Source organism: Loxodonta africana, chromosome 22 (assembly GCF_030014295.1).
Source record: "Loxodonta africana isolate mLoxAfr1 chromosome 22, mLoxAfr1.hap2, whole genome shotgun sequence".
Classification (NCBI taxonomy): domain Eukaryota; kingdom Metazoa; phylum Chordata; class Mammalia; order Proboscidea; family Elephantidae; genus Loxodonta; species Loxodonta africana.
Genome location: NC_087363.1, coordinates 37,156,807 through 37,178,630, shown reverse-complemented (window position 1 = coordinate 37,178,630; position 21,824 = coordinate 37,156,807). Strand labels below are relative to the sequence as shown.

General features: G+C 49.9%; 1 protein-coding gene across 1 annotated transcript in view; it reads left to right on the top strand.

Annotated features, from left to right (window-relative positions):
• The window catches only part of WNT7A (Wnt family member 7A), a 75,865-nt gene extending 54,418 nt beyond the window's left edge, over nt 1-21,447 (top strand). Inside the window, exon 4 of the mRNA XM_003409734.3 lies at nt 20,868-21,447. Coding sequence (XP_003409782.2) covers nt 20,868-21,347 — 480 coding nt within the window. The 3' untranslated portion in view covers nt 21,348-21,447. The remainder of the gene's footprint in view (nt 1-20,867) is intronic.
• The last annotated feature ends 377 nt before the right edge of the window (nt 21,448-21,824 follow it).

Sequence of the window (21,824 nt, the reverse complement as noted above, 5' to 3'; positions counted from 1 at the left end):
GGCAGCTCTTCCCAGTCATCTTTTGAGTGCCTTCCAACCTGGGGGGCTCATCTTCCAGCACTATATCAGACAATGTTCTGCTGCTCTTCATAAGGTTTTCACTGGCTAATGCTTTTCAGAAGTAGACTGCCAGGTCCTTCTTCCTAGTCTGTCTTAGTCTGGAAGCTCAGCTGAAACCTGTCCTCCATGGGTGACCCTGCTGGTATCTGAATACCGGTGGAATAGCCTCCAGTATCACAGCAACATGCAGGCCCCCACAGTACGACAAACTGACACACACGGGGGGGCACAACAGCATATACTATACAAACCAGCACTATTGACCATGGCCTGAGGGAGCAAGGCCATCCCCGCCCCGACGCCTTCCTTCTTTTGTTTAGCTGCATCACAGAGCTCTAGAGCCAGACTGCCTGAGTCCCAATACCAGCTCCAATGCTTCCTAATTGTGTGACCGTGGGCCAGCACTGTGACCTCTTAGTGCCTCAGCTTCCTCATCTGTAAAATGGGGATGATGATACTCAATCTGCTTCCTGCGGTTGCTGTGGAGATTAAATGAGTAGCCGTGTGTTAAGCACTTAGAATAGCAGTGGACTCAGCTTTTCTGGGAGTTGGGCATGGTTTCTGTCCTTGTACAGCTCCCACCCAGTCTGGCGGGAGGGATGGATGTGCAAATAGGAAGTGTGACACTGAGCAGCCAAGGCTCGAAACCAGCTTTGAGCCCTGTGCTGAGAAATTGTCTCTGATCCCAAGACCAATAACCAAAATCTTATGTAGCACCTTCAGTAATTTAACAGCCATAACAATGGCAGATACATTTACTGAGAGCCTCCTTGGCCAGGCACTATGCACTTGGTTATTTAATTCTGACATGCCACCACTAGAGTCCTGGTGGCGTAGTGGTTAAGACCTTGACTGCTAACCAAAAGGTCGGCAGTTCGAATCCACCAGGCAGTCCTTGGAAACTCTCTGGGGCAGTTCTACTCTGTCCTATAGGGTCAGTGTGAGTCAAAATCAACTCAACAGCAATGGTTTTTTTTTTTTAATTTTTATACCACCACTAGGTGTGTTCCACTGGGTCCATTTACTGAGGAGACAAAACTGAGGCTCAAGGAGGTGGGGTAACTTACCCAGTATCCCAGCCAGGGTCTGGTAGCTGGAAACCCAGGGGTAACAGGTGAAAATTTAACTAAGGGAATCCTGCAAGGGCTGGTGCAGCACCTGGGTTGGCAACAGAGGGGAGCGCTTACCTGCAGGCCTGCATGAGCGGGGTAGCAGTGTCACACTCTTAGCTGGAGCTGTAGGAGAGGAGCCACCTGGCAGGAGCCTTGGCTGTAGGTGGAGGAATGCAGCTACAGAAAGGGTTGTTAGCTGCCATTGAGTGGGCCCCCAACTCATGGTAACCCCATACACAATGTAACAAAATGCTGCCTAGTTCTGCGCCATCCCCATGATTGGTTGTAGATCACATCATTGTGGTCCATAGAATTTTCATTGGCTGATTTTTGGAAGTAGATTGCCAGGCCTTTCTTCCTAGTCTATCTAAGCCTGGAAGCTCTGCTAAAACCTGTTCAGCATCATAGCAACATGCAGGTCTCCACTGACAGATGGGCGGTGGCTGTACTTGAGATGCGCTGGCCAGGCATCAAAGCCAGGCCTCCTACATGGAAGACAACAATTCTGCTACTGAACCACCACTGCCAGAAAGGGAGCCCTGGGGATAAACCACCCAGCCTCTCTTCTCCTGCCCTCCAGACTCCTGCAGAATCTCCCATTAGCTGAACTGACCTGAAGCTGGAAGGCAAGGAGCCCCTGGGTATAGTGTGCCCAGGCCGGCCTTGCAGTGCACAGAGCAGGAAGGCAGAGTGGGAGAGGGGGACCTGGAGGGCCACCAGAGACTACCCACACCCCCAGGCCCTCAGGGAGGTAAGCACAGTGTCTTTACTCCAGCAGGTCCCAGGACGATGCCTGGGAGGTGCCCAGTACTGGGAGCTGCCCATGGCCCATGCACAGTAAGGGACACCTTTTACCATGCACAGGGACGATGGACAAGTGTTTGACTTCATGGTGTGGGGCATTTGGGTCGGGTAGTACTTAGAGAAAAGTTGGGTAGTTGGGGCCACGTGGGAGAGGAAAACAATAGGACTTGGGGACTGTCCTTCTGCCTCTTCAAGTCCCCTAGAGTCTAACCTAGACAGGGCCTTCTCTGAGACCAAACCATCAGCCCCAGGAGGAAGAGACTCAGGCAATCCGCCCCTGCTTTCTGTATGTCTCCTTCAGTAAAGCCCAGCTTTCCAGGTGATCTGGCTGACTTGGGTTTTCTTTGGTGAAGGTTTAGGAACCAAATGTCCTTCTGCGGATTGGGGTTGGGATCTGAGGGTGGGATAAAGCACTAATGGCAACTTGGTTGGAGAAGTATATTCCACAGACCCAGGGCGGATGGTCTGAAGGGAGGAGGAAGGTGATGACCTTGGGGGGGTTCATAAAGATGCCCTTGACTCCAAGGACAGGAAGCGGTGGCTCAGACACACTTCAGAGTTGTATGTGTATGTGTCTGTGTCTGTGTTTGCTACTGGACAGGTTTGGGGAGGAGTCAGCCTGGGTTTGTGAGAAGGATGGAGGGAGGACAAAGGGCCGGGGCTTCTTCACCGGGGACCATTTAGCACTCAAAATGACCTCATCAGGGTTAACGATCACTTCCTCATGTCCCTGTGGCTTCTGTACCACCCAGATATTGGCTCCTACCCCAGGGACTTCTGGGAAGATGTGGCACACTTCAGCTAACCAGCTCCTTTCCTTACCCCTACACTCATTTTGCCTTCATGCACCTGTTTTCTCTCTCAGAGATCCCCTCTAGCCCCTCATTATATGAGTGGGGGAAACTGAGGCTCAGAGAGGGAAAGGGACTTTCCCACTGCCACCCAACAGTGTAGAGCAGAACCAGGGCCTCCAACAGGTTGCTCCTCCCTGGTCCCCCAGTTACTCCCCATGGTTCCCCTGCCCTGCCCTCTCAGCACTGGGCTGGTGCGTCTCAGCTGCTGCCACGTGGCAGGCTCGCAGTAGCATTCAGGGAGGGACTTGAGAAAAACTCACACAGGTAGGGTGTCTGTTGTGTGAGAACCACTGTACCAGTCCCTGAACAATCCTTCTCTCATTTAATCCCCACTGTTCCCCCGGAGGAAAGACTTGCCCCTACTTTACAACGAGAAATGAATCGCCGGAAGTGCATTTGGCTGCAAGTAACAGAATATCTTATTAGGTGTGGCTTTGATGATAGGAGTTTGCTTTTTTCTTGCAAAATAAAAGGCTGTATGTAGTTTCTTTCAGAGGCTCAGCCATCTCTCCTAGGCCCAAGGCTGTTTCCATCCTTCCACTCTGCCGTTGTCACCTGTCAGTGTCTAATTCTCTTGCCTCTTAGTCACAAGATAGCTGCCTAAGCTCCAGGAATCACATTCTCACTGTACAGCATTTAAAGATAGGAAAGAAGGGGGCAGGACAGGAGAAGCCACTTTCTTGGGTTTCTCTTTTTATCGGGCAGTGTCTTACATTTTTAGTGTTGGTTGTTGGAGGCAGGTTTTCTGTGATGAGGCAGTAGCCAGACAGAGCTGCTTTCTTCAGCCATATCTGTCATCACCAGCATGCGCCGGCCATAGGTGGGATAAGAACCAGGGCTCTTGGGCCATCTGGCCCTGTCACCTGAGCTTCTTCCCTGCTTCAGGTTGCCTCTCATCATGCTGTGCTACCATGTAGACACTGCCTGGTTGCCGGGGTCTCTGCTGATCACCTGGGGCACAGATAGCCCAGAACTGACCCCTCCCTGCAGGGGAGCCAGGCTGCCCAACAGTTGAGGAGATCAAGGAAGAGGAAGCAGCAGATGTCAGCTAACCCAGAGCCTGGGTCTTCAGGCCTCCACGAGGCACTAGCAGGCAAACCAGTCCTGGCTCCACAGATCTGATCCACGCCATCTGGCCTTAAAACCCATCAACAAGGGACTGGCTATCAGCTCTACGGAGGCACCTCCCCTGCACAGATAAACTGGGTTCTGTACCAGTTAGGGAACTTTAAGCTGTATGGAACAGAGACCCCGTTCAAACTGGCTTAAGAAAAAAAGGAAATCCATTAGTTCATGGAACTGAATGGTCCTGGGGCACTGGCTTCAGGCACAGCTTGATCCGGGGTGCCAGTGATATTCCTAGGGCCCAGTTGCACACACCCCTCTTCCCCCACCCCCATTTCTCAGCTCTGCTTCCTTAGTGGGCTCCATTCTCATTCCCACAAGGTGAGTGATGCCTCTCCGCAGCTCTTGCCTTCGCTTCACACAGAATCCCCAGCACTTCCTCAGGTTGGGCCTGACTGCCCTGGCCTGAGCCATCAGCCTCCAGGGTGACCTGGAGGATGGAATGTGCTGACTGGCCATGGCTGAAATTATGCCCCACCCCTTGGCCTCCCACATTCTTACTATTAGACCTCAATTGATGTGGCCTAAATTCTTTTGGCCTGAGAGGGAAGGCTGGGGGGGGGCAGGGGCAGTCATCAGGTGTCTCAGAAACTCAGGCATGATTCTCTGGAGAGGGGGCGTGGGTGCTGGGCTGCACAGTGTCTTCTGCCTTCCCCATGTCAGGTAGTGTTGGCTTTCCAGGAAAGCATTGGGGATCTGGATTGGGGAGGGAAGGGGAGCACGTAGAAACAGGGCTTCAGGTCCCGAGACCCTAGGAGAAACAAAGCTAAGGCATCTTGGCAATCAAAATGCTGTCCTTTCAGCCACCAAGTGCCTGTCATTCACTGTGCATCCAGTCAGCACTTACTGAGCATACACGGAGTGCCAGGCACTGTTCTGGGTGCTGGGATACAGAGATAACAAGACAGACCTCCCCTGCGCATGGAGGAACATTCTAGTGGAAGGGACATTGAATAAGCCAATAAGAGCAGAAGCTAAATGCTTTCGTGTAGAAAAAGTGCACAAAAGAACCACAACAGGGGGCCGAAGCGATGACCAATGGGAATGCGGAGTGATAACCAGTGAGAACTGAGCTGATGACTGCTGGGAACTGGAGTGATGACCAGTGGAAATGGGGAGCGATGACCAGTGGGACCCAGAGCGATGACCAGTGGGGCCCGGAGCGATGACCAGTGTGACCCGGAGCGATGACCAGTGGGACCTGGAGTGATGGCCAGTGGAAATGGGGAGCAATGACCAGTGGGACTCAGAGTGATGACCAGTGGGACCTGGAGCAATGACCAGTGGGACCCAGAGTGATGACCAGTGGGACCCGGAGCGATGACCAGTGGGACCCAGAGCCATGCAGAGGCAACTGAGAGCTGCATTCCTGGGGGAGGGCTCTGCAGGTGGGAATTGACAAGGATTGATTGCTGTGTCAGGACGACTGCAGAAGTCATAGTGGGAAAACGGATTTTGGGTTTTAAAAATCAGATCCCCCCACAATGATGTGGAGGGTGACAGCCACTCCTGGTCACTCTTGGTCTGCATGGGGGCAGAGGCCACTGTGTGATCTCTCTTCACCACAAACCCTTCTTTCCTCCCAGGAGCCTCTGGGCAGCCCTGAGGGTCTGGTCAGTCCAGGAGGCCGACTTCAATAGTATCTATTGGGGGGTATGAGTCAAGAAATTCTTCGGAGCCAAGTTTCTCCCAAGGCCCCACCCAGACCTGAGAACCCCGCCCTGGGTAATTCTGGGCTCTGGGCAGCACCTGGTACATTGTTGGCACTTCCTGGGGGATCTGTCAGAAGAGATTGATTTCTCTCCCTCCAGCAGTGCAGAAAATACTTCCTGCTGCTCCAGACAGGTTTGGGGCTGGGCCGGGGGACAGAGAAGCATCCCAGGAGCAGCTCCGCCCCACCCAGTGCAGGAATCTCTGTTATAGACCCCAGCTGCTGCTCGCACACACTCCCAGGCCAGGGAGCTCATCACCTCCCCAGCAGCTTACCCAGCCCTGGTCTGCCGGGTGGGCGAAAGCTGGTCTCCCACAGAGTTGAGATCTGCTGCCCTGGGACTCCCCCATACTGGGGTCCCAGATCTGTCCTCTGGACCTACAGCCCCTCCCACTCCCCCTACACGGGGACAGTCCTGTAGAGCCTGTCGGGCAGCGACCAGGGATCTCAGAAGCTGCCCTTCTCTAGGCTGAGCAGCTCCAGCTCCTTCAGTATGGAGTCTCCAGCCCCCTCCCCATGTTGACCCTCTCCTATAGCCATGCTCTGCCTGCTTCTGCCCATCTCCTGAGGCATGGCCCGGAGTTAGCCCAGCTCTGAGAATCACAAAGCCAGACCATCCCCTTCCTTATTGAGGGCACTAAAACCTGTTGTTGTCGAGTCGATTCCAACTCATAGCGACATAGTAGAACTGCCCCACAGGGTTTCTAAGGAGTGCCTGGTGGATTCGAACTGCTGACCTTTTGGTTAGCTGCCGTAGCTCCTAACCACTATACCACCAGGGTTTCCATTGTGGGCACTAGACCTCAGTTAGCATGGCCTCAGACTGTTGTCTTTTTAGCAGCCTCTGAGTCGGAATCAACTCGACAGCAACAGGTTTGTTTTGTTTTTTTTAAGTTCATTTTGAACTTGTGATCACCTAAAGCTTTCAGTCTTTCTCACTCTTTCCCGTCTTGTATTTTTGCAATCAATTTTTTCTAATAACAAAAATTACAGGTGCTTACCCACTTACGACTGGCTTCCCTGTGTTTAAGCTTGTGGAAGTGACTGAATCTAACTGGGACTCTGGTCACATTCTTCCCTGCAGGCACCTGAGCTGACAGGGCCCAGAGTTCAGTGACACCACATCTGTTCCCTAGATGCCCTTCTTCCTGGCTGCTTACTGCAGTTGAAATGTCCTCATTGGTGCCCTCGACCCGGCTCTTCCCCAAGCCGCATCCCTCTTCCAGGTCCCTGTCTCAGTGAACGGCCTCCCGCAGCTGTGCCAGGGTCATTCACCACGAAGTCTTGCCAGTTCAGCTCTGTCATTATATTTGGCTCCTCCTCATCCCTCCACTGCTGCCATGTTGGACAAAGCTGCCCCCGACTCTGGCCTGGGTCTCCACAGTGCCACTCTGACCCTCTTTGACCTGGTTTCCACTCTATCCCAGATCATCTCCAAAAGTGTCAATAGCTCTCGTGGCTCCCCTGCATAACTGCCTCTTAGCAGTGCCCCCAACCCATTGCCACTCAGTTGATTCTGACTTACAGCGACCCTGTAGGACAGGGTAGAACTGCCCCATAGCGTTTTCAAGGAGCAGCTGGCGGATTCAACCTGCCCACCTTTTGGTTTGCAGCCGAGTTCTTAACTACTACACTGCCAAGGCCCCACGGCCCCTCCTACTCTTGGACAATCCGGATGCCTCCCTGGCCCCGAGTGGTCCACCCCTGCCCGGCTCTGCAGCTTCATTTCCCACCAAGCTGCGATCAACCACACTAGCCTCTTTCCTGTTCCTCTATGGGCCCCAGTCCCACATGCCACAGGGCCTTTGCATGTGCTGTCCCGGCCGTCTGACATGCTCTTCTCCCCATCCCCTGTAGTGTGACCTGTTGTAACTCATCCCCCAGCTCCCAGCTCAGACCTTGCCTTCTTGAGGAGACTTCCTTGAGCCTGCACCCAAGAGGAGCTCCTCCTGGCTAAAGTTATCTTTGCTCCCTTCTCCCCTCCTTTGCAGCACTCACCAATTTACAATTAGGTTTGGGAGGTTCTTGATTTCACGGCTGCTTCTGGCTTGGGCCTACAAACTCCGAGGAGACAGGGTAGCATTTGCCTGAGCCACAGTACTCCTGGAGCCTCTGTAGCAGGGTGATGGGAAATAGTACCTGGTAGATGCTCAGTGGTGGTTCAGTGGTAGAATTCTCACCTTCCACAGGGGACACCCAAGTTCGCTTCCCAGACAACGTGTCTCATGCACAGCCACCACCCATCTGTCACTGGAGGCTTGCGTGGTGCTGATACTGAACAGGTTTAAGCAGAGTTTCCAGACTCAGATGGACTAGAAAGAAAGGCCTGGCGATCTGGTTCCAAAAATCAGCCGGTGGAAACCCTATGGATCACAGCAGTCCAATCTGCAATCGATCATGGGGATGGTGCAGGACGGGGCAGCAGTTCCGTTGGGCATGGGGTCGCCATGAGTTGGGGCCAGCTCAGCAGCTAACAACCACCACAACAGGTGCTCAGTACAAAATGGGTGGGTGCACATGTGAACAGACAACATAGGTTCTCCTTTCCTTGAGCTAACACCTGTTGGCACCCTCTCTGTGCCAGGCTCTTTCCCGAAAGCTGGAGAGGTGGAGGTGAGTGTTGTGGCCCTGCCCTTGGGCAGTGTCACCTGGAGCATTCTCCAGAAGCAGACCCTGAGATGGAATTTCAGGCCTATACTGTTGATCAGGCCTCAGTGAAGCCTCTAGGACAGGGCAGAGGGAGAGGCCATGCAGGAATGCCAGCTCGAAAAGCCACAGCCAGCTTGGCAGGGAGCTCTGGATCAAGGACTGTCCATCAGAGGGCCCTGCCTCTGGCTAAGATGGCCAAACCGCCCTTCCCCTGTTCTCCCCCAGTTTGCTGTGAGAAGTTGCAGCTCTCTGCAGCTGAGGCTGACCCTGAAGGATCTAGCACCTGGAGGCTTTCTGCTGACCACACTCTGGTCCAGTGGTGTACTGGGGCCAGCTCACATTGGCTCATAAAAGCCGAGTATTAAATATTCAGGAGGTTTGCGAGCTGATTATTGAATTGTTGATAGCTTAAAATCAGCCGCGGTAGGAACATTTATCCCACAGAAATTGGCAAACATTACAAAACAGTGCCTTTTTTTTTTTTTTTGGTGAGTTGGCTTACCATCAGCCCACTCTCTATAGATGTGAAGCTAGTCCTTCCTCGAGGGGACCTGGGTGGTGTATCTCCACGTCCACCACAAAGAACTGCTGGCCTGATGGAGGATGCTGACATGGAGATAAGGTGACAAGTCCTCTAAGAGCCCAGGATGGCTATAGTCACTCTGAGGGAGTCGCTGGTTCCCCTGGCAATCAGGGAAGGCTTCCTGGAGGTGACTTTTTTCCTGACATGGTGTAATATTCGAAGGGCACAGAAGGCAATCCCGTGAAAAGTAAGGCTCCTGTCCTCCTCTCCTCTAGCACGGGGGTGCCCTACCCTGAGGCAGCCCCTGTCACCAATTCCTCATGTATTCTACCAGAAATATTCTGTGCTCTTGTGAACATACAGTCGGCCCTCCGTATGCAAAATTTCCACATCCTTGGATTCAACCAACTGCAGATGGAACATACTCAGAAAAAAAGAGAAAGTTCCAAAAAACAAAACCTGAGTTTGTCGCGTGCAGAACGCTGCGCTGAGTTGAGGCGAGTGAGCTGCTGTACAAGCAGCCTCTGCTGTAGCCTCCCACCATCTCACAGACCCTCTGTCTCTCTCCAGTGCCCTGCGTGCTTTTGCTTTTTTCTCTTAACCATGTGATTTGCAGATCTGTCCTCATGAGGTACAGACCTGTTTCCCTCTTTTCAACAGCTGTGAGATATTTTACCTTAGAATTGCTCCATAATTTATATAATCAGTCCCCCTTGATGGATCTTCAGATTCTTTCAACCTTTTCATCTTTCGGATAATGCCTCTGTGAGCTCCCTGTGGGGTCAGTGTTCAGTACTGGAATTGCTGAGTCAAGCTTCTGTTTCCCAGATAAGGAAACAGCAGGGCAGAGCTAAGAGGTGTGGGAAGGGATGAACGTGCTCAAGAGAGCACAGGATGGGGGGAAGAGCACTGGCCTTGGAATCCAAGAGGACTGGGCTTGGTCCTGGGCACTGCCATGCAGCCTGGCACAGAAGAGGTGCTGACAGGTGCTTGCTAGTGGAAAGGAGGCCCTAACATCTGTCTGTTTACATGGACATCCACAGGGGTCTTGGCCAGATACAACTGACACACTCACACCAGGAAGTTAAGGAGTGTTTAAAAAGGAGACTGCTATCCATCAACTGATGAATGGATGAATAAAATGTGGCCTATAATTCAATAGAATATTACCTGGCCATAAAAGGAATGAAGCACTGACCATGCTCTGACATGGATGAACCTTGGAGACATACTGACTGCCAGATGCAAAAACCCGCATATTGTATGGTTCCATTTCTATTAAAATGTCTAACCCAGAACCAGGACCCAGTGCCGTCGAGTCGATTCTGACTCATAGCGACCCTATAGGACGGAGTAGAACTGCCCCGTAGAGTTTCCAAGGAGTGCCCAGCGGATTCGAACTGCCGACACTTTGGTTAGCAGCCGTAGCACTTAACCACTATGCCACCAGGGTTTTCTTAAAATGTCTAGAACAGGTAAATCTATAGAGACAGAAAGTAGATGACTGGGGAAAAGGAAAATGGAGAGTGACTGCTAATGGGTATGGGATTTCTTTTGGGAGTGATGAAAATGTTCTAGAATTAGATTGTAGCGATGGTCACACAATTCTGTGAACATACCAGAAACCACTGAATTGTACACTTGACGTGGGTGATGTGTATGGCATGTAGATTATATTGCAATAAAGCTGTTAAAAAAGAGTGGTTGCTCATTAAGTGGAGGGCAAGGTTAAAGGAGGCACAAGGGATGGTGCAGCACCTGGGGCTGACAGAAGTGGGGAGCTGTTACTCCTTGGCTTTGAAGCGCAGGGAGGTTGTGGCTGCTAGAATCCAGAGAGGTCCTGCCAGAGAGGACCTCCTGGCAGCTTTGGCCTTTTGATTGGGAAATGCAGCAATCCTGCAGGAGGGATCAGAGAGGGAGCAGAGAGGATAACCACCCATCTGGACTTCCCCCTGCACTCTAATCTCCCACTCCCGCCTTCCTCTGGCCAAACCTACCTGGAAGCCACAAGGGTGCATCCAAACTCTTCCACAGCTGCACAGCCCACACCCAACCAACCACCAAGCCAATGTTCAGGGTCCTGGAGCAAGCAAGTGCCGTCCTGCAGTTTAGCCTGTCAAGGTGTCAAGGGGAAGAGGGAAGGGTGAGGAGTGGTCTGGTAGAGGCATACAGAAGAGGTTCAGCACATCTGTGGTCTTGGATAAGTCCCTTCCTTTCTCTGAGCCTCAGTTTTCTCACCTGGGAAATGGAATGACAATGCCTCCTCTCAGGGTATGTCATGAAAATTGCATGTTGCCAGCACTCCACATATACTTTGTATAGGTTAAGGAGCAGTATGGATACGAGAGAGTCGGAAGCAGCCTCAGATGTCATCTAGTTCAAACTCTGCATTCAAAATAAGAAAACTGAGACCCAGAGAGGGAACCCTGCCCATCAGCAGCCAAGACAGCCAGATCTCCACTCCAGAGACAGTGTCTGCACACAGCTTCTCCTCTGAGATCTTTTCCAAAAATAAATCTGATCTTGCCATTGGCCCACCTGAACTGCCAGTGGCTTCCTCTCCATGCCTATCACCTGAGACATGAAGACTAAGGTCATGTGGTGTCCTGGATGAGGTTCTGGGACAGAAAAACGACATTAGGGGGAAACTAAGACAATCGGAATGCTATGGACTTCAGTTAGTAACAACGTATCACTATTAACTCACTAATTATAACACATTTGCCATATGACATATGATGCTAACGTAGGGCAACTGGATGTGGGCTCTGTGGGGACTCTGTCCTATCTTTGCAATTTTTCTGTAAATCTAAAACTGCTCTAAGAAACAGCATTTATGTTTTAAAGAACAGAACAAAAAAGTCCCCCCTCCTTGCCATGGTCTGTGGGCCTATAGGAGGATCTGACTGCCCCCACCTGTCATCTCAGTGCCTATAACTGCACCTTCGTCTCCTCATCCCAGCCACTTTGGCCTGTGTCCTGTTCTGCAGATGCCTCAAGCCCTTTGCCCTGCTGTCCCCAGCTCTGTGTGCTCAGGTGGAAATTAAACCAGAGGCTGAGTCTCCGTGCTGATACCATGTGCTGGCTTCCTCCTGTGGTTCAGCTCGCTGCTCGAACACCTTCCAGACAGGTCGTCCCTGACCGTTCGGTCTCGCACAGCCTACCCCACCTCCTCCCTCACTCCCCAGCCCTTGTTGTTGTCGTTAGCTGCTGTCCAGTCAACCCCTGGCTCACAGTAATCCAAGCACAACAGGATCAGACATCGTGATACATAGGGTTTTCACTGGCTTATTTTTAGAAGTAGATTGCCAGGCCTTTCTTCCTAGTCTGGAAGTCCCGCTGAAATCTGGTCAGCATCCTAGCAACACACAAGCATCGCTGGCAGACAGGTGATGCTCTAGCCCTTAATTCTGTTCTATTTTCTTCTTTCTCTGTCTGGAATTATTTTAATCAGTTCTCTGTAGCCCCTTTGCCTCCTAGAAGTACCCTCGGTAAGTGCAGCCACTCTGTCCACCTTGACCTCTGCTGTATTCCCACATCCTTGCACTGTTAGCACCGTAGGCGCTCAATTAACACATAGTAAACCCAAACCAGACCAGACCAAACCCATTGCCAGCAAGTCGATTCCGGCTCATAGCAATAAACATGAGTCCAGTGAGTCATCATGGCTTCCTGTAGGGGTCTGCACTGCATCCTGACCAACCAGGGCAGCAGGTAGAGGTAGGCAAGGGCAGGTGGAGGCTGGCTGGCCTGGAGCACACGGGAGAGACAGGGGCCTGGAGAGAGCTGCTACCTGGGCTGCACCTGCAGGCAGTCTTGCCAGGAATACAGCTACCCCTGGTCATTGTACCAGAGGCTCCACTGGTTTTGCAGACACCAGACCACCTGACATGTTCTGGGAGCCAGACACCAGTCTCACAGATTTATGTTCGTGTTTAATTTTCTTTTGAAATATGGAATGTGGGCATCACAGGGTAGTTAAATGGCAGGCTCTGAACGTTCTTACAAGGCTGAGCTTCAAGTTGGGACCCAGCAATGCAGCCTCTGATGCTCACACAGTAACATCCCTCCATGCAGCTCTCCCACAATCGCCCCTTCTTTCCCTCACTGGTCCTCCCGTGGACCCTCCCAACTTCCCCTCCATGCAGCAGTGCCGGTGATACCTGGCCCGGCAAGGTCCGCAGGACCCTGAACATTACCGCTGGCCGCTGGTCAGGCCTGGCGCTTACCTGCGCACGATAGCTTGGATGCACCCTGTTGGTGAAGTTACCTTTGGGTGTTTCTTAAGCACCTGCTATGCATGCAGGGAGGTGCAGAGGGTTGGGTCGTCTTAGCACCTGCAGACCCTTAGACCGCCTGACTCTGACTCACAGAATCCAGACTCTTCTAGTGGGTCAGATGGAATTCCCTCAAGCAGCTCAGAGGCTGCTAGCCAGCCTGGCCTTGGGGCAAAGAGTCCCACTTTGGCCCTTATGCATTCCCTCTGCAGTTGTCCCTTTACTCAAGGCCCTGCCTTGGGGAGGGGGTTGGATACCTGCTTGGCTGCCCATCTGTGTGACCAGCCCTGGCCAGGGCAGCTGTGATTCTGCCCAGCTTTATGCGGACATGATGCCATCACTGAGGCTCTCGAAATGCAGAGTTTGCAGGACTAGCGGGGTGGACATCATCTGATTAGGGGCCCACACAAATACCACCAGAGCCTCCTGCCATCCAAGGCCACAGAGGAAGAAAAACGCAGCGTGTGGCCGCAGCAGTGGGGCTGCACCCTGACCTGAGAGCCAAGAGCCTTGCCTTAGCGTGGGGACTCTTTGCCCACCATCCACTGTCCACCGACAGCAATAGCATTCATTGTCATAGACTTGCAGAGAAACACCAGCATTCGTGTGGCTTTCTCACTAAAACTTCCAGGGGCTTCCTCCTTGCCTTTAAAAAACCAAGCAAACAAAAAAATCAGCTTTATTGAGATATAATTCACATACCATACAATTCACCCATTTAAAGTGTACAATTCAGGGATTTTTAGTATATGCAGAGTATGGGACCATCACCACAGTCAATTTTAGAATAATTTTATCATTCCCCCTCAAAATCCATACCCTTTAGTAGCCATTCCCCATTTTCCCCCCAGCCCTTTCTCCTGCCCACTAATCTACTTTCTGTCTCTATGGATTTGCCTATTCTGGATATTCCATCCTTCTGCGTCTGACTCATTTCACTCAGCGTAATGTTTTCAGGGTTCATCCATGTTGTAGCATGTATCAGTACTTCACTTCGCTTTATGGCTGAATAATATTCCATTGCATGCAAGATTTTATAATTCATTGGTTGATGGATATTTGAGTTGTTTACACTTTTGGGTTATTGTGAATAGTGCTGCTATGAACATTGATGTACGAGTTTTTTTTTTTTTGTAGAACTATGTTTTCATTTCTCTTGAGTAGATACCTAGGGTCATATGGTTAAACTCAATGTTTAACTGTTTGAGGAACTTCCAGACTGTTTTCTGTAGTGTTTTTCATCCCACACCAGCAGTGTACGAAAGTTCCAATTTCTCCGTATCCTCAACACTTATTATAGCCATCCTGGGGGGTGTGAGATGGTGTCTCATTGTGATGGTTTTTATTTGCATTTACCTGATAGATAATGATGTTGAGCATATTTTGGGTGTTTATTGGCCATCTGTACCCATTGCCTTGTTATAAATTTTGAGGTATAGCTTACGTGCAAAAAAAGTACACAGAACAAATATGTTCATATAAAGAATAATTATAAAGCATTATCCATGTAACTGGAAACCCTGGTGGTGTAGTGGTTAAGTGCTATGGCTGCTAACCAAAAGGTCGGCAGTTCGAATCTACCAGATGCTCCTTGGAAGCTCTATGGGGCAGTTCTACTCTGTCCTGTAGGATCGCTATGAGTAGGAATCAACTTGATGGCAATGGATTTGGTTTTTTCTTTTCTTTTTGGTTTATCCATGTAACCATCACCCCTATCAAAGAACAAAATATTACCAGCTCATCAGAAGCCCCCTGGTGACCTCCTACAACCACAGCTTTCTACCCACTACTCCAGGGACAACCCTTGCCTTGATATTTGTGATCCTCATTTCTTTACTTTTTATTATAGTTTCCCTAACTGTCCCTAAACAATATAGTCCAATTTTTGCCTGCCTTTGAACTTGATATAAATAAAATCATTCTATGGAAATCTTTGATGACTTCTCCTCTTCCACACTGCATTTGTGAGATTGATCCCTTTAGCGTGGTTTGCTGTAGCAACGCACCATCACTGCCCTGTAGTGGAACACTGAGTGCACATTCCACAGTTTACTTATTCATTCAACTGTGGATGAACGTCTGCATTGCTCCCAGTTTGGATCTATTATGGGTGCTGCTGTGATGAACATTCTTGAACCTGTCTTCTGTGCACACACACATACAGTCTCTAGGGTATGCACCTTGGAAGCAAAATTTCTGAGGCACAGGAGCATATACATCTTCAACTTTATTAGATACTGAAAATCAGGCTCCGTATCATTTCTGTACTCCCACTAGCTGAGTATGGGAGTTTCAGTTGCTCCACTTCCTCATCAACACTTGATATTGTCAGAATCAGCTGTGAACATCCCACAGGTATCTCTGTGTTAGAGACTCTGACTGCAGTACAGTCTCCATCAGCCAGGCTCTAGTGCCTCAGAAACCCTGCCTTGCCCTGCCGTCATCACACCTCTGAGCCTTTCCTTTTTCTTCTCACTTCTCAGACCAGGACAGAAAGATGGGCAGGACATTTGGGGAAACATTTTCCCACTGACAACCAAGAGGGACATCTGTGTATTTTGGGACATGCCATTTGAAGGGGAGCTTGTCAGGACCATCTGAACATGTGTGGAGGCCATGCAAGGGTGCTAATACATAGTAGGTGCTCTTCCACACCGGGTATGTTTGAACCAGAACTCTCCATCCTGGAACACTCTGGATGTTTGCAGTGTCGCCGGCTTGTTTGATTACAGAGACTATGGTTGAAATGTGGTGGCCCTTCCTTCCTGGAGGTTGTGTTGACCCAAGCACTGGCCGCTTCCTCATGGAAGCCAAGCTTCTAGAGCTGTGAGGACCCTGAACACAAACCCATCTTTGGAAACAGGTACCTTATTTTGTCACCTCTGTGTCCCCAGACCCAGCATAGGCCCACTAGAGGCAAATCTAATAACTGTTATTTTAATTGTCTGATTCTGGTCCAACACCCTGACTTCTTCAGAAAAGATGGACTTGTCTTCACTTTGTGTTTAAAGCAACTGAGGCCCAGAGAGGGAGTGTGACAATCCCAGGCCACAGAGCAAGTGGGTGACTACACTTAGACTGGAATCTGCTCTCTGATCCCCTAGCATGGCCCTGTCTCCTCTGCACTAAGCACTAGCTCACACCCTTAGCTCTAAGGCCTTGCTTCAGAGTGTTTTATAGACCAGCTTGGAAAGTTGGCTGAGCCTCAGTTTTCTTTCCTGTAAAATGGAATCATAACCTATTAACCTCATAGAGTTAAGTAAGATGCCATCTGTAAAAGTATGGGCCCAGTGTGTGTATAGGTGATTCAGAAATATTTAGTCATTTATTTACTCATTCATTCATTTATTCTTTCACCATATAATAGGCAAAAAAGCAACTGGGCAATTTGCATGAAGGACACTGAAAATGTTGACACACCTTGATCCAGGAACTGTGATCACTGGTATATCCCTGCCCCAGTGCCTATAGAACAGCAGGAGCTCAATAAATGTTCGTTAGGATGGGATCAGGCTCAAGTGGTGAGGAAGGAAGAGACATTTTAGTTTCAAAGATATTTCCTTCCATATTATTTATGAGAGCAGCCTAAATATCTTTAACTATAGCAGGGTTGGGTAAAATGTTGTCTTCTTTCATTGTTGGGATATCCTAGGGCAGGGATCAGCAAACTGCAGCCCGTGGGCCGAATTTGGCCCACCATCTGTATATGTAAATAAAGTTTTCATGCAACACAGCCACATATTGTATTGTGGTTGCTTTCACACTACAGTGGCAGGGTTCAGTAGTTGTGACAGAGACCATATGGCCTGCTTACTGTCTGGCCCCTTCCAGAGAAAGTTTGCTAACCCTTGTTCTAGAGTGTTAAAAGAGCTAAGCGTATAAAGTATTCTCATGTGGACCTTGCCCTCAGCCTGGGAATGGCAGTCTACCCCCATTCATCCAATCAGAGACCCCTGGGCTCTTCCATGTTTCCTCTTGTTATGGCTCCCCTTGCAGGCCTCTCTGGTAACCGCTACTTTCTTGCCTGGACAATTTTCCCAGCTCCCCCCTGGCCTTCTAAATCCTACTATCACCCCTTCCCATCCATTTTCCCAGGTGTTCTCAAAATACTTCTGAAATCATGACTACATTTCTTAATAAACAATGCAGTCCCAGCTCATTTGGCCTCCAAGGCCACTGTGATCTGCCATCTCTCCCCTCCACGTTTCGTCTATGCTTCATCCTCTCTGACTTCCTCTGTCTGGTGAACTTCTATTCATCCTTTAAAGCCTAGCCTACATAAATCCTCCCCTGGGAAGCCTCGCATGAAACTCTGTCCTTCTTCCAGTAGGATTAACCCTGCTCTGACCCATCTCTTCCACTCAGCCAGGCTGCTGTCCCATAAGGGCACAATGGTTCTTCCCATTCAGAGTCTGATACCACAAGCCTCGCCAGAAAAGTTTGTTGACGTAAATGATCCACCTGGTCCGACTTCTCTACCTGGTTCAGTGGTCAGAGGGTCCGGGGCCCACGATACTTTCAAGGGTCTACAAAAATGTTCTAATTTTTGTTTCTCTTAAAATCAAAAGAAAAATGAATATAGTAACAATGAGTACAACCTGGATTATACTCATCTAAGCAGTTATAAAATATAATTTTTGACCTTTTTTTAATGGAGGAAGAGGTTCACGAAGGGCAAAATGCCCAGGGCCAACGAAAGTCATCATGCGGTACTGGCAATTTCGATTCAAAGGAATATTGTGCAGCCATGAAAGTAGCAACAAGGAAGATGAAGCAGTGAGGACTTAGAGCACTCTGATAGAGAATATTGTTGTTGTTGTTGTTAGTTGCCATCTAGTTGAGTCCAACTCATGGCAACTCCATGTACACCAGAATGTTGCCTGGTCCTGCACTATCGCTATAGTCACTGGCATACTTGAGTCCACTGTTGAGGCCACTGTGTATTTTGAATGCCTTCCAACTTGGGGTGCTCATCTTCCACCATGTCAGGCAATATTCTGTTGTGTTCCATAAAGTTTTCACTGGCTAATTTTCAGAAGTAGATCACCAGATCTTCTCTCCTACTCTGCCTTAGCCTGGAAGCTCTGTTTAAACCTGTCCACCATGGGTGAATCTGCTGGTATCTGAAATATTGGTGGCAGAGCTTCCAGTATCATAACAACACACAAGCCATCGCAGTATGACAAACTGACAGATGGGTGGTGGTCCATAAAGAATAGCTACGATTTATTGGGTGAGCTTAGTACTGTTATCGTAGTACTATTACTTATTCTGTGAGCTTAGTACTGTTATCAAGCTCTTTTCACCGGTAGGGAAACTGAAGTCTAGAAAAGTTAAGAAGTTGCCACAGGTCACTGAGCTGTAAATGGCAACAGGGCAGGCTACATAAGCCCAGTGCTAAAAGAAAATGAGGGGCCCCATCTGGGTCCAGGAAGTCAATCTCCCCTTCCTGTGGGCCCACTGCCCTAACCCAGAGCAACCTCCAAGGCTTGCAACCTCCCTGGTGAACCCCCAGAGCCAGAATGGGCCAGCAGGACCATGATAATTATGTTACCACGGCAAAGGTAATTAACGTCACTGAATTGTACATGCAAACATTGTTGAAATGGCAAATGTTTTCATATCTGCGTGTGTGTATTTACCACAATAAAAAAAGAAATAAAAAGAACTTAAATGCTAATAAATACCTATCACTACCATTTATTGAGCACCTACTACTGTGGTCCAGGAGCTCTGCTAGGTACCCATGCACACATTCACTCTAATCCTCTCTCCAAAGCAGGTGGGAGCAGCTGTCTTCCAGGGGAGGAAAGACAAGGTGAGGCTCTGGAAGCAAAATGCCTTCTCAGGGTGCTCACATGGTTGCACCCATTCCTTGGATGTTTACTGAGCACTTGCTCGGTACTAGGCACGTCCTCAGCCCTGAGGTCACAGGGAAGCCCAAGATGGGTGTGTTCCATGTTCAAGGGGTCCTGCTCTCATGGAGGTGGGCAGCAAGTGATAGATGTTGTCATACAATAGCTAACCGTTACACAGCACTCGCTGTGTGCTGGGCACTGTTCTGATCACTTTCTGTAGCTTACTCATCACCCAAAAGCCACCATGAGTTCAGTACTATTAGTTTAGCTTAAGACTAAAGTTTACATATGTATATACCTGTATAACTACCACCCGGATCAAAATATCCAACATTTCCAGCTCCCCAGTAGGCTCCCTTAGAACCCAGCCCTCTAAGGGTAACCATTCTTTTGACTTCAGTATATTTGCTTGGCCTGTTCTTGAACTTCATATAAATAGAATCATACACAATGTTCTCTTTTATGTTTAACTTCTTATACTTAACATTGTCTTAGAGATTCATTCTTCTTTTTGTGTATATTAGTGGTTCATTCTTTTTTATTACTGTGTAGTATTTTACTGTATGCTTATAATCGTTAGTTGTCTGAGTCGATTCCGACTCATGGTGACCTCATGCGTGTAGATTAGAACTGCTCCACAGGGGTTTCTTAGCTGTAATCTTACTGGAAGCAGATCACCAGGCCTATCTTCTTGCGGTGCCGCTGGGCAGGTTAAAATGCCAATCTTTCAGTTAGTAGTCGAGTGCAAACCGCTTCCGCCACCTGGGAACCTGTTCTTATAATTAAACCCATTGCCGTCAAGTTGATTCCGACTCAACTTCAGTAGAACTGCCCGATAGAGTTTCCAAGGAGTGCCTGGTAGATTCGAACTGCCGACCTTTTGGTTAGCAGCCGTAGCTCTTAACTGCTATGCCACCAGGGTTTCCTGCTTATAATTAGTTACCATTATTATCCCCATTCCACATATGGGGAAAATGCAGGGTAAAGGGGTGAAGTTGCTTGCCCAGGGCACGTAGCAGGTATGTGGTAGATTCAGGATTTAAACCCAAGGTCCAGCATCTATGCTTTTAAACCACTGAATAATGGTGCCTCTCCTACTCTGAAGATGGAAGCACAAGGGGGGTTAGGAGCTCAGAGAAGGGAGTCAGGGAATGTTCCGTCAGAGCCAGGAGTCCCAGACTCAGATGACCACAGGGACCTGGTGGGAATCATAATTGATCAAAGCAGATGATCTGAGAAACCATTACTGAGGTGGGTGAGGCAGTAGGGAGTGGTAGGGACTGTGACAAATTGCAAGGTGCCAACCTGTGAAGGAGGTAACTGCTGGTGCAGCTCCAAGTATTGTGGCCATGTGGAAATACCAGCAGGGATTGCGGTGAGTCAGAGCACAGCAGGACAACCAGCTGGCTTTTGTGGCTGGCTTTTTTTTTTATTCCAATAGGTCAGTGCCCAGCTGTCCCAGTTAGTACATACTTTGAATATCATACTAGTGTTGACAGGCACCTCTTCTGTTTGCCAAGAAAACCTGGAAGTCTATATTTTAAAGTGAACTCTCCTGGTTCTTAAATGCTGGTTCAAAATTACTGTAAACCTGTGCAGGCCAAAGAGAACGTATCTGTGGTCTGGATTGGTCTCATACAATAGTCTCTTACAAAATCTAAGGGGCACGCAGGCGTTGGGGAGGGAAAGAGAGCAAGCGAGTTTCAGGTTGAAGGCACAGCACAAAGCCCAGAGGTGAGAGGGGTTTGAACCCAAGGCTGAGTTTCCTGCACCAAAATGAAAAACTAGAGCACAGCCTGGCTCAGCGGGGCTGGGAGAGGGCCGGGCTGGGGGCCGCTGCTTGGCCATGGCTTGCAGTGACGTGTGCTGTGCTTTTCACTGCCCACCCCTGCAGATCCTGGAGGAGAACATGAAGCTGGAGTGTAAGTGCCATGGCGTGTCGGGCTCGTGCACCACCAAGACATGCTGGACCACGCTGCCGCACTTCCGGGAGATGGGTTACGTGCTCAAGGACAAGTACAACGAGGCTGTGCACGTGGAGCCAGTGCGCGCCAGCCGCAACAAACGGCCCACCTTCCTGAAGATCAAGAAGCCTCTCTCCTACCGCAAGCCCATGGACACGGACCTGGTGTACATCGAGAAGTCACCCAACTACTGCGAGGAGGACCCGGTAACGGGCAGCGTGGGCACGCAGGGCCGCACCTGCAACAAGACAGCCCCTCAGGCCAGCGGCTGTGATCTCATGTGTTGTGGCCGCGGCTACAACACCCACCAGTACGCCCGGGTGTGGCAGTGCAACTGCAAATTCCACTGGTGTTGCTATGTCAAGTGCAACACGTGCAGCGAGCGCACCGAGGTGTACACGTGCAAGTGAGCCCCGAAGCACGCTCGTGCTGCCTGCAGCCTCCAGCTGCAGGTTAGACTGCAGGGAGGACCGGACAGTCTCCAGGCTGGGGTCGCCCTGGCAGGTCACTTCCAAGGCCTTCACAGGGCCCCGCAGGAGCGCTGAGCTTGCCTTTTCTGCTGTAGAGGGCGCCTCCCCTGGGCATCCCCTAGGCCCCCGGGGAAACCCTCTCCAGGGCGCTCGACTCTTCCATTCCGTACCCAGTGCTGCTCCACCCCGCCCCAGACGCTGCCCTTTGCAGCAGGCACTCTGGACCCTTGGGCCTCACCTTAGCAATATTTAACAATTTATTCTGAGAAAAAATAATATTAATTTATTTAATTAAAAAGAATTCTTCCACCTCGTCAGGATCCGTTTTCTGCAATCAAAGTGAACTGCTTGTTTTCCTTGCGGGATACCGTTTGTCCGTTTGTCGCTAGGACAAGGAGCCAAGTGGAACTGTACCTA